Source organism: Heloderma suspectum, chromosome 4 (genome assembly GCF_057233095.1).
Source record: "Heloderma suspectum isolate Gila_16-S chromosome 4, 16-S_ref, whole genome shotgun sequence".
Lineage (NCBI taxonomy): Eukaryota > Metazoa > Chordata > Lepidosauria > Squamata > Helodermatidae > Heloderma > Heloderma suspectum.
Window position 1 is genome coordinate 27,482,165 of NC_139461.1, and position 13,333 is coordinate 27,495,497.

Here is a 13,333-nt window from a genome sequence, read left to right on the forward strand (position 1 = left end):
CCTAAATCAGTGCCTGCGATTAAACGGGGGAGGCGGTCTTTATTCTGCACCCCCAGATGCGCCCAGAAAGAAAACCCTTCTCCAGCCCTCCCGCTGCATCCTCGGAGGAAGAGGAGGAGGGCAGGGTCAGGCGCACACCTTCCAGGAGATTTCCATTTAATGTACCGCAAAGCTGTATCCTCCGGCTGGGGGGTTATGAATGGGTGCAGCGGAAGCACCGCCCCCTCCGGACGTGACGCCCAGCCAATCAGCGGGCAGGCTGCGTGGATGGATGAGGTCAGCGCTGTGGTGTCGGGGAATGGAACGTTGTAAGTGTAACATTCGGAACCGGGTAACGTTCGGCGATCGAACGCCGCGGCCGGCAACGTTCGGAGAGGAGCCGGCGGCGTCCTGCGCTCCCCTCCGCGCGGCTCTTTCCTCCCCGGGGCTTCTGTGGATCGCCGCTCTCTGAAATGAATGGCTGAGAGGGGCGGGGGCTAGGCGGAGGAGGCGGGGGCGGCAGCGGCAGCGGCGGCGGCCGCCTTGGCGGCGAAGGAGGAAGGAGGGGAAGAGGAGGATCTTCTGCTGGTTCCATCCCGGGGGCCATACACAGCTGAGATCCCAGCGAGCGAGCCAGAAAGCGCCCCGAGTCTCCGAGCCGCCGCGAGAAGGAAGGAAGGAAGAGAAATGCAGGGATTCGTAAGGTTACGGCGCTCGGGCTGGAAGATGTAATCCGGATGGTGCTGCTCTCTCGCTGTGAACCGGGGCGGGCTGCATAGGCGGCTGCTGCCGCTGCCGACTTGCTCCGAAGCCGGGCGCTCGGCTGTCTTTGCCTGCCTGCCTGCCTGCCTGCCTTCTTTCTTTTATATAGATTTTTAAAAATGCAGGAATGTGTTGTGTGAGTTGAAGTTGCCGCTGGTGCTGCTGTTACACCTTGGTCCTCTGCAAGCACCGTGTGTGTGTGTGTGTGTGTGTGCATGAGGGAGGGAGGGAGGGAGGGAGGAAGGGAGCAAGAGAGAGGGCGGGACAAATTTCTCAATCTTGCAACAGCAGATTTGAGGGCAAAAGGGACTTGGACCCGGTGGATTCATTGCGTTGGGGCTGGTGTCTTCTTTTCGTCTTCCTTCCTTTCCTTTTTTTGCACGCAAGCGAATTCCCAGCCTCTTTTGCAAAGCCGCGCTGGGCGTGATTATTCTCTGCCTGTCCCTGTTTCTCCCCTTCTCTCTGTCTCCCCCCTCCCTCCCCAATCTCTATTGTGCGAGCCAAAGATGAAAGACAGGAGGGGAGAAAGTTAAAGAAATCGCCCACATGCGCTGCATCAGTCTAAGGCTTTGGGAAAGGAATAAAGAGAAGGTGGGAGAAGAGAGTTTAAAGTCTTTGCAGGCGGGAAGATGGCGGACTCAAGCTGAAAGTGTCGATTGGCAAACTTGGGCGATCTTTGTATTTATTTACAATCCTCTTGACCCCGATAGGACACATGCAGGCCAAAAAACGCTACTTCATCCTGCTCTCTGCTGGCACTTTCGTCGTCCTTCTGTTCTACTTCGGCGGCTTGCAGTTCAAAGCATCCAGAAACCAAAGCAGGCGAGAGGCTCACAGTAGCAGGAATGGCTTGCAACACACCAGCCCCGAGCACTACTGGCCCCGATTCCCGGACGCTCTGCGCCCCTTCCTTCCTTGGGATCAGCTGGAGAGCGAGGATTACAATGGGCACACTTCCCCCCGGCAGAAGCGCGATGCCAACGCCAGCGTCTACAAAGGGAAGCGGTGCCGCATGGAGTCTTGCTTCGACTTCGCCCTGTGCAAGAAGAACGGCTTCAAGGTCTACGTGTACCCGCAGCAGAAAGGGGAGAAAATCGCCGAAAGTTACCAAAACATCCTCGCCGCTATCGAGGGCTCCCGGTTTTATACTTCCGACCCTGGCCAAGCTTGCCTCTTCGTCCTGAGCTTGGACACCTTAGACAGAGACCAGCTGTCCCCCCAGTACGTGCACAACCTGCGGTCCAAAGTGCAAAGCCTCCATTTGTGGAACAATGGTAGGAATCATTTGATTTTTAATTTATATTCCGGCACCTGGCCCGACTACACTGAAGACGTGGGCTTCGACATTGGCCAGGCCATGTTGGCCAAAGCCAGCATCAGTACCGAAAACTTCAGGCCGAAGTTTGACGTTTCTATCCCGCTCTTTTCTAAGGATCACCCGAGGACAGGAGGGGAGAAGGGATTCCTGAGGTTTAACACTATTCCTCCTCTCAGGAAGTACATGTTGGTATTCAAGGGGAAAAGGTACCTGACTGGGATAGGGTCAGACACCAGGAATGCCTTATATCATGTCCATAATGGGGAGGATGTTGTCCTCTTGACCACCTGCAAGCATGGTAAAGACTGGCAAAAGCACAAGGATTCACGGTGCGATAGGGACAACGCCGAGTATGAAAAGTAAGTGAATGCTCCTGGCCTCTCTTTCTTTGCACACGTGGCTAAGGGAACAGTGACAGCTTAAGGACTTTTTAATCTTCCATGCCACTCTACATAGCGCTTTCTCTCTCTCTCTCTCTCTCTCTCTGTTTTTGCAAGTTCCTTCTAAACCACATACTCTTTGGGCCTACTCTGTTTTTTTTTTAACCCCCCTCCCCTCGTTTCAGCTGCAGCATTTCAATTAAATTGTAAGTTAAAAATGCAGGCATGCTAGAGGAAAGCTGTTGGTGTGGGAGGTGTTTGAAATGGGATGTGTGCTCATCAATTTACTTGCTCCAGAATTAATCTTTGGGGATGGATCGAAGAGACTCTGGGATTTCACCTTTGACGTCTGAATCCTAAAACCACTGATTGGGAATAAAGATAAAAGCCCTAATATACACCAAGGAGTAAAGTTGTAGTCCTGCACATGCTTCCCTGGGAGGAAAACCCATTGAACAATGGAACATAACCGCCAAGCAAATATGCATAAGATCACACTGTAAGCCTTGGTGGGCTCTCTGAGAGTCATATCTGAATGTACGTGCACATCCCATTGATTTCACTGGGATTTCCTCTTAAGTAAAAGTGCTCCAGATTTCAGCTTAATCTTGTGAGTTTCTTTAGTTCAGCTGAAGCAGGTGATTTATAGTCTACTCATCTTGGCTAGAAGTTCACAAAATCCCCTGTAGCATCTCTCCCCACACCTCAGTCATTCACTCACATTAATTTCTTTTTCATGCTTAAGTCTTCCCCCTTTAACCCTGATGAATATTGCCTAGAACAAAGTTCAAAAGAATCTGATGACTTGCTAAAATACATGGGTGTGTATTCATTTATTTAAATAAGTACATCTAGCTTTGCTTATCTGAGGTTTTTTGTGCAGTAGCAGAATGGAATCAATTGATCTTTGTAACGGGTTGGTGTCTAGCCTTCAGACCTATTTTTCTTGCACAAAGCAGCTGTAAAATCAGTGAACAAGAGGTGTGGAATTGCTCCACCTCTAAAGCCCTCTACATATGTTTTTTCCATGTTGACAACAATTTCCAATGGTATAAACATTTCCTGTGGTTTTCCCACTCCCATATCTGTCTTTTTTTCTTTTGATGTTTCTGATATTAATCTAAATGAGTTAATTTACATAAGAAATACAGGATGCAAAATGTTCCAGATGGTACCTTCTGTTGGTCCCTTTGCTAGCAGAGTCAGTTAGCAAGCTTTGGAGTTGCACAGAACTCTTTCTCCAGTCCTGAAGAAGGTGTCTCACTATGCTCACTATAAAGCTTACTATGCTATCATCGCAGATGCTTCAGGAATAGGTATTATCTGAACTGTTTTTGCAACCAAGCTTGCCTTTGCTTGGGATTAACCTAACATACACGGTTACTGCATCATTTGGCTACTTAACTTACCCCTCTTCTCTAGCATAATATGCAAATTGTGTATATAATTTTACATGTAGCTGCTGAGACAAGAGATTTTCAGGAACAGCCACTGTAGGGTTGTAGTGATAATCAGCCTGTTCGAAACTAATTAGTTAACTTTAATTGCTGACCGCAGCTGTGTTTGCAGAGTTGAGATCCCCATGTTAAAGCAGCCTGATTCCACATGAGAAGCAAATGTGGACGCTTGTTCCTATATTTATATGTTGGTCCAAAGTGATGCTGCATCAGGAATGTCTCAGAAGATTGGTGAGAAATGTGGAAAGATAGTAGCCAAAAAGTATTAAAGCTAATCTGCAGCCAGAGTCTACTAAAGCTAACCACCAACCAAAATGTATTAAGGCCAACCTGCAACCATTTCAGATGTTATGCCAATTAGGAAAGTTTGGGAAATTGATTAGCAGCTAAACCTCAAGCTATAAGACTGAACATTACTTTCCCCTGCAAGAGCACTTGAAGAAGAAACACGTATACTGGTTCTTTCACGAAGACCCATTATAGTGGGTAATGTATAGGGGCCATTGGAATATTATGCTAGGGATGTTCAAATATTATGACCTCTGCAGCTTGCATATAACTCAGGATCTTTTTTACTTTGATACTTGCATGTGTGAGTATGCATGCACTAGTACATGGCTCTCTCATCTGACGTTTGTTTGTGTGTGTGCGTGCGTGTATATGTGTGAGTGAGTGAGCGAGTGAGCGAGAGAGAGAAAGAGAATATGAATGAAGTTTACATGCCTGTAGGCTTTCAATAATTTCTTTGTTTGCAATATGATCTAGTAGTCTGATGAAGTGATCTGAGAAGGCTAATGTTCCTATGCCCTTCTAAGTTATGATAGTAAATTCTATAGGTTTGGCTATGACATGAAGTTTCTTTTAGTTATTTTATGTTAAAGACACACTCAGCCTAATGGTTCGACTCACGAAGGCCTTGGCCTTACCTTCATCTGTGTTTGCTAAATAATACATCGAAAGCAAGTTCTAGCAAGGAGGAATCTTGGAGCTAAAACCTTGTGCTCTATGGAGCACCATTCATCCTTAAGGAAAGATATGAGGGTTGCATTTCCTCTTCTGGCCACAGAAATGCAACCCTGTCTGGGATAGAGCAGAATCCTCTCTTGAATGCTCTACAGGAGGGAGTGGGCAGACTGTAAACTTGCAGAATCTGCCTTGTTTTTCACTAGAACTACAAAGTCCCTCCGTTGTAGGGTGCGAAAATAGTGGCTCAGGGAGGCAGACATAGAATTGAGGAACAAGATTCCTCTAAGCAGATGCTTAGCCCAGGAATTTGTTTTCAGAGCTGGAGCTCACACGTTCACATCCTTCTCACATACTTGTTCCCCTGTTTTCCTCCCAGGGTTCTTTGATTTTTAGCAACCTAGTTTAGGAGGGGGGGAAAGGCTTCTTTTTGCGACTGTTAAACCATTGGAAGTCAGAAATCCTTTGGTGATCTACCGCAAGTCACCCAGAGATCCGGATCTGCCTTCTGTCTACCCCTGTTCTGCAGCCTGGCTGTTCCTCCAAGGCAAGCTCAGTGACGTTGATTTCTGGCCTTTGATGGAAAAGGTGAACGTTGCTACTTTTGCAAAATGCCAGAGATGATTAGGGCCATACTTTGGAAAGACAGCACCAGCGAGAGCATCCATTGACACACCTAAAATTCACACTGAGGCACAGATTCAACAGGGATGTATAGATTTCTGACACCCTACTCTGTGCAGCATTTTCCCTCTCTTTTTCTCCCCCTCCCTTTTTTTCTTCTCTTCCTATTCACTTCCAGTCCATGCTTGGCTCTGCACTTACTTTATGAAATCTGACAAGGCCGTGTCCTGAGGGAAGCGTGACTTACCGAATCCTGGCAGTATCTCTTTATAAACACGTATCTATTCTCATACATGCGATCGTCCTCTGTTAACTCTACCTTGAGTGGGAGAAAAGGCTCTGGCTGCAACAAGGAAAGGAAATGTGGCAATTCCAAGGAGTTTTCTGAAATAACTTTAAAAATCCCAGCCATACGCTTGATCTGAATTTTAAAGCAGCCTTCCCCAACCTTCCAAATGTTTTGGACTTCAGCGCCAAAGTCCAAAACATCTGAAGGTCACCAGGTTGGGGGAGGCTGTTTTAAAGGCTTTTTGGAAAGCAGGCAGAGGCATTAGAGGGTTAGCTCAATTCCTGGAGGATAGGGGTCTCTGTAGCTATTAGGTGTGATAACTGCCAAGGACAGAGGCAGTTTACCAGGAGTTGGGGATAAATAGCAAGAGAGACCCAGTACCTTCATGCCAAGCTTGTGCTGTAAGGTTCCAGAGCTTGTCTGGGATGCTAAATGAGATGGACCTTAGTCCATCCAGTCTAGCAAGGCAATTCTTGTTTTCTCTTGGTTTGCGTTTCTACATGTTAGGTTAGGGATGCCCCTTGTCCACAACTTAGGAATGGGTTACTTTGCCTGTATGCAGGTGGGCAAGTCTATTATCCCCCTGCCTCCCAACTTTCCTCTTGACCCTTGTTCTTGAATTTGCTGAGGAATTTTATCTTACCTTGTTTTCTCTGACGGACAGGTGTGCGGATACTCAGCAAATGGCCTGTTGGCCTGGTGGTATTGATCCTGGTGAGGCAGACTGTTGATAGTTGGCTAAGGAAGAGCCTCTTAGAAAGCAGTATAAACTATATAATTAAATTCTCTCTCAAAAAGAGAAAGAATAGATGTGTCATGTTAACAGAGTAAGGCTGAAATCCTCTGCACACTTACCTGGGAAAAAGTCCCATTGAACTCAGCGGAGTTTATTTCTGAGTAGACATGCCTAGGATTTCACTGTGCTTTGTGCTTCCTTGGGGTTAAATCCCATTGAAATTGTGTGTTATGGGGAGGAGGGGTTGCTTCTGAATAACCTGGGTAGGATCAGACTGTACAGTTATCATCGCCTTGTAAAATGTGTTTGCATAGTAAATTGTCAAAAGGGACAAGGAGAAGAACTGAGTTTAATGTGAGTTTGCAACTAAATGCTGTCTTGGGAACACCTGAGTACCCCACATTTCTGCCCTTCCTGTCTCCCCCATTAAACTCTACTGATAAGTTCCCCTACCTTTTTTTTTGGTAATATTCTTGGGAGCATGTGACATGTTTTGGCTCTCCAGGTACTATTAAGAAATCCATCTGCAGGACTGAACTAATTAATTTTCATCAGAGCTATATATCTCAGCAGATAAAGCTGGTGCTGAGTAGGGGTGTGCGAGAATTTCATTCCTGTTCACAAATCATGTGAAGGTGTACCGTTTGCAAATGCAGATGCAAGCAGGAATGCAGTTCTTGGGAAATGTTTAGCAATTGACCGAATTTGCATTTGCATCCAAAAGTGCGCAGTTGCGCGCGCGCACACACACACACACACACACACATGCATTTGTGCAAATTCCTCTGCCCTTTCATGCTTTAGCCTATGGGGGGAAATGTGCCTGTTTAAAAATGTGTATTTTTCAAATGGGAAAAATTGCTCGCTTTTAAAAATGTGCATTTTTCCTGATCGAACACAGAGGATGTTCATGTTCGGGGATAGCAAACGAGGGGAAACGAGCTTTGAGGAAGAACTCGGATAATCTCAACAAGCTCAAACGTTGCATGTTTCCCCCGCCCTAGCGCTGACAAAAATGAATTGCCTTATCTTGATTGGAATAATTGCAAATAGAGTTTAAGGAGTGACTTGCACTCTGTATGTAACAGTGTACAATATACATAGTATATCTACCTTTGACATGCTCCTTCAGGCTTACTTTCAGTGCCATTAATTTTGAATCATTTGAATGCCTCTTCAGTGGGCTTTGAATTGTGTGTCTGTGTGTTTTTTAAAGTCATTTTTTCTGAAATGATCATGTGCGCAAACGTAAGCAGGGGTAGCAAGTGACCTGAACAGTGCAGTCTTATATAGACATAAGCCCCATTGAATTCAATTGAAGTTTCTCCCAGGAAAGTGTGTATAGGATTGCATCCTTAGTAACACATGTGATGTGTAGGTAGAAGTATAAATACTAACAAGATGGGGTGAATGCCCTGCAAAACGAATCTGAATATGTAAGTAAACAAATGTCTTATTATAATCTTGGGTTATGTAGAATTTACATAATTGTAGGTGCAGTCAAGAAGCAAATAGGAACACTAATAGTTTCAAACCAGGATTTTCCGTAGATATCTAAATGTGGACTTCACTCTTAGCTTGTTTATCAGGATAATAGAGATTCCAAGGGGCTTATGAAGCTATAAACAAATGCAGATAAATGTTTTGACTTCCATTATTTTGGAAGCCTTCTAAAACCTTTCTGTTAAGCCTGGTTGCAATGAAGCTAGTTAAGGCTTTTACATTTGTGCGGTACGGTGAAGACAGATGTGACATACTTATAGCATTGGACTAACCTGCAAGTTCCTTTGCTGCCTTTAATCCAAACATAGGTTTTCTCCCTGCAAGGTTGAGTTTTAAAAATACCAGTCCCGCGTGTGTGGGCAATGGGAGTTGGCAATGGAAGGAACGGATTGGCCTGCACATGTCACTTCACTTGTGAAGCCAACCCTGTACCCTTGCAGAAAAATAAGAGGGACTTGGGACAGCCTCTCCCCTCCCCCCCCCCCGCCCCCTGAAGCAGGTGCAGCAAAGACTGTATGTGTGTACAGCTCTTCAGGGAGTAGCATTTAGGCACAAGCCCTCACCAGGTCAGGACTGGGAGTTGGCCTGAAGAGAAACAAGCAACTTGCAAGGAGGGGAAGGAACTGGGCTCAGAGGACACAGACCCCCCCCCCCATGCACATCCTCCAGTTTCCTCCTCCCTTAAAGAGCTACAAGGGGAACTGACCACTCAGCTTAAAGCAGGGGTGGGGAACCTCTTTCAGTCCGAGGGCCAAATTCCATTCTGGAGAAGCTCTCATGGGCTGCATTCCAGTGGTGGGTGGTGCCAAAGGCAAAAGGGGAAGACACAAAACACCGGCAAAAGACCGGCATATTGTACCTTAAAGCTCTTACTTCCTGTAACTAAGCCTTAGGAGAGTCATTTTATCTTTTTAAAATGGAGGAAAAGCCTATGCAAAACCTAGGAAACAATTGGGAGTCAAGGGGTGTGGCTTTCTGGGGAAACCCCAGATAGCTAGATTGGGGGCGGGGGCTGGATTTGGCCTGAGAGCCTTAGGTTCCCCATCTCTGGCTTAAAGGAATGATGCATGAGGAGAGGTGGCACCCCCTTAGGACACATACTCGTATATCCTGTCTGTACAGTGTACATATGAATTATACATGTCTGACTTTTCTCTGGCTGGCAATTTCAGGGTCTGCTTGTATGAACGAACAACATTCTGAGGGCTGATATCTGTAGACCCAACTCTGCATCTTGTGGAGTTTTTTTGGTAGGGTGAAGGCATTCGTTGGGCTCACATTCTGCAAATCCTGGATCCCCCCCCCCTTGAGTGGAATGGGACTTCTGGCAAGGAAGTGGTTTGGAGCTGAGGCCCTTGACAGTTGGCCTCTTTCCAGTGGTGAAAAGCCCCAGAGAGGTTCAGCTGGTGCCTACTTCATAATCTTTTTGGTGCCAGGTGAAGACCTCTTTATTCTGCCAAGGGTTTTAGTCTTTAAGGGTGTGAGCCTCTGCATGTTTAGACAGAAAAAAGTCCTACAACTCCCAGCATTCCCCAGCCAGCATGGTGCTGGGGAATGCTGGGAGTTGTGGGACTTTTCTCTGTCTAAACATGCACCCTTAGGTTTTAAAAGCGTGTGAATGCTTTTTAGATATTGCACGGCCTCTGATTCGTTCTTTGGTTTTTACTTTGGTTTTATTCTGTTGTTGTTTAAAGCTTCCTTAGGTTTTTACATTAGGTTGCATGCTTTTAAGTTTTATTTTGTGAACCACCCAGAGAGCTTCAGTATAGAAATGTAATAAATAATATAACGGATTGGAAAACAATATGGAAGGTTCAGGTTCTTAATCAGCAAATCAAAAACGAGTCAAGAGTCATTGATACTTTCTATGGCAGCTTCTTAGATGGAAATTATTATATATTCTGTTGCTAAATTATTATTATTATTATTAATAATAATTTATGTATAGAATGCAAGTTAGACAAGACACCTGCAAAGGGATGAGGATTTCTGAGACAAGATTAATGGAGGGAGAGTGCTGATAGTGCCTAGACTAAATGGTGTGGTTTTGCTAGAATCACATCGACATTACGTGTACTAGTATCAGCGACCTGGATGTGATGGGGAATGTGGTGTAACAGTTCTACCCTTTGATTCTAGCTAGTCCTCATGGCTTAGTTACTCAGATTAGTTACTAGAACGGTGTGGGGTCCAGCTGCTGGGAGCTGGCAACCACGCCGATCCTGTAATGTATTAATTCGGTCTCCAAGACTATTCTGAAGCAAAGTGTTGTTTTTAAGATAAATAGCATCAAGCATTTACTTAACTTAATGGATGGGTGTTTGACGGCTTGCTGAAATCTGATTTCCTGAGGTTTTCTGTATTCGTTATCTGCCTAGAAGCTGTGCCAGCAATATCCAAGGAGTTGTCAGTGGAGGTAGGTAGCCAGCCATTTCCATAATAAGAGATGAATAGCTACATACTTGTGTATGTAGTCAAACAGCACCCACTGTATTTTCAAATAGTCTTTTGTATGTAACGTGTTTTGTCCATAGGCTGTAACTGTTTCTAGGGGTGGGAATGCAATACCTATCTATCGCATCATTTGTAGATTACTTAAGACAAGAAGAATTAATGAACAGAACCCGAAGTTATGTGTTACATGGCTGCGGATGCATGATGCATTGGGGAAATAAAAATCGTTCTCTGTTCTGGTATCACTTTTTTTTTTTAAAGCACCCGCTCTGTTTGGCATATATGTATTTTGTTGTTGTTTATTCGCTCAGTCGCTTCTGACTCTTCGTGACCTCATGGACCAGCCCACGCCAGAGCTTCCTGTCGGCCGTCGCCACCCCCAGCTCCCCCAAGGTCGAGTCCGTCACCTCCAGATATATGTATATCAGGTGGTATTAATATTATAGCTCTGGGGTAGAGCACATGCTTTACATGCGGAAGGTCCCAGGTTCAATCGCTGGTCTCTTCAGCTAGGAGGGCTTCAGGTAGCTGATGATGGAAAAGACTTTTACGTCTGATCTTGGAGAACAGCCACCATTCAGAACAAACAATACTAGGCTAGATGGATCAACGTTCTGATCTGGTATAAGGCAGCTTCTTTATGTTACTTTAAAAAAAATAGATACCATAATGTATCCTATTGTACCAACTTAGAAGTATGCTAGTTCTTGGGTTTCACAGATCTCTGCCTGATGAGGAATTTTGTTCACCCTTGAAAGCGTACATAGTTTTATGTGGATCTAATAGGAGATATCGTCGCCTATTCATTGTGCCTTTTTTCCTCTCTCTTTTTAATTTGCCGGGAAATTATTTTTGTGAAACCTTGTCGCTTTGCATAATGTCCAGAAGTCCTTACAGTTCAAAGCAGAGTTGTGAGGATCCAGTGTGGATTCATAAAAGCAAACTGTTCTTGATGGAGGAATTTCAGGAATAGGAGGTGGCTGGCCAAGCAAGAACGGACATGTTTTGCACACAAAAGAGAGGCAGAAAAAGATGTGGGAAGGAATTCCAGTTTACAAAGAGGCCTTGAACCGGTGAGAGACTCTACCTGGCTATGGATAATACGAAACACATAAATCACGTTCTGGATAAATATTTGTAGCAAGCTGCACCTTTTTGAACAGGTGAAAAAGGGATGCTTGTTCCTTTTTTCTGAGTAACAAACCCCCTAATATTAAAATAGCCTAAAACCCCCACACCTTCGTAACATCTCAGTTCAGTAACATGGCAGTTCCTTTTTGTGCATTTAATTATGTTACATTTTAACCCCCAGTTGTCTCTTCTCATTACATCTTACTTGGATAATAGCTCTGATGGGCTTCAAAAATTCAGTACAACTTTTCCCTTGTTTGGGTGTTGTAGCAATTAGGGATTTGCGAATCGGCAAAACCCGAGCTTGTTGATGTTCTCTGATTTCCACCTTGAAGCTCATTCCAACTCGTTTCTTTATCCTATTCTAAGTTTTTATTTTTAATTCATGTGAAAATTCATGTGTATTTTGGGGCACATTTTTCAAATGTACACATTTTTCTCCCATTGATTAAAGCATTTTTTGTGCACTTTTCAAATGTATGCATTTTTATGCCCATTAAAAAAAAATGTATGTGTTTTTCAAATGCATTTTTTGTGTGTGTGCATCATGTTGCCAGCTTGGACATTCATGGACTTTGATTGCAGATTGAGTTCAGGTCTGTGTTTGGTTCTGGGAGGTGCGAATTGGCTAAATTCTGGTCAAAAACAAGCCAATTTCTCAGACATTGCTAGTAACAATTCCTGTTTGTCGGTTGAAGCTGTGGAGTCTCTAACAGGTCCAACAGCAATCAAACTGTTTTGCCATGGCAGTTCTACTAAACAGTGTTTCTCTCATGTTCCATAACTTGCAAAGCTCTGTGGCATGGGGCAGGGGAGTTCGGGGGAGAGTAAGGTCTGATTGATGGTACTCCAAGTTTGAACCTCGGACATAAGTTTCAGTTGTGACTTAATGTGCAGTACTTTTCCAGATGTTGCCTTTTGTTATTTTTTTTCTTGTTGGAAAGGTGGTGTCTTATCTGTCTGCTGGAGGGTCAATAATCAATATTGGGATATATAATAACTATTTATCAATAAATAAATAATGAATTTCACACTTTACACATTTGTGTAACCAACTTTATAGCCACAAAAATTAAAAGCAAACAGCTTGATGCATCTCTAGAGTAAATAAACATGAAATATCTTGTATATGACAAACACCAAATGGATTTTGACCAAGAATTGGTCGTCTTCAATGACCTCGTAACATCACTGCGATCACAGTTTCTCACACACCATATGGGTAATAGTACACTGCCTCTCTGTGGCCAAATATGGTGAAATAATGATGTAGCATTGCAAAATAGACAGAAATGGATTGTTAAAGACTCAGAAATGTGCATTAAAACGATTAAAGGTTTTAAATAAAAAGCAAGTTTAGCTCAAATGGTCAAAAATAATTGCTACTGAAACACACACAAAATCATGTCAAGGGCAAAGGTAACAGACAGTAACTGTTTGCACATCTACATTCCTGGACCAAAGGATTAAGAGGAAGAGCAGCGTTTGTACCAGAATGCACTATGGTTCAAAAAACACATACTGTATGCCCATTAACTCATCTGAGCTGCAGAGGGATATCAGTTTTGATATCTGGAGTTAAGAACCATGATTTTATTAGCTTTAGCAGTGATAATAAATCTTTGTGAATGTCCTAGAGTTAGCTGTATCTGACATTTTAGCACATACAGTTTTAAAGTCCTTGCACAGGCTTCAAACTATTGTGAAGACCACTTGTTTTTACAAGGATGGGGAACG

At 44.2% G+C, this 13,333-nt stretch overlaps 1 protein-coding gene across 2 annotated transcripts in view; it reads left to right on the forward strand.

The window, feature by feature from the left end:
- The first annotated feature begins 245 nt into the window (after positions 1-245).
- EXT1 (exostosin glycosyltransferase 1) overlaps positions 246-13,333 on the forward strand; it is a 291,828-nt gene continuing 278,740 nt past the window's right edge. Inside the window, exons 1-2 of one of the 2 annotated variants that reach the window (XM_084848907.1) lie at positions 246-308; positions 1,452-2,418. In XM_084848907.1, coding sequence (XP_084705033.1) covers positions 1,457-2,418 — 962 coding nt within the window. In that variant the 5' untranslated portion in view covers positions 246-308; positions 1,452-1,456. Of the gene's footprint in view, positions 309-543; positions 679-1,451; positions 2,419-13,333 lie in introns of those variants that run through there. The other variant, XM_084848908.1, reaches the window with a different exon arrangement.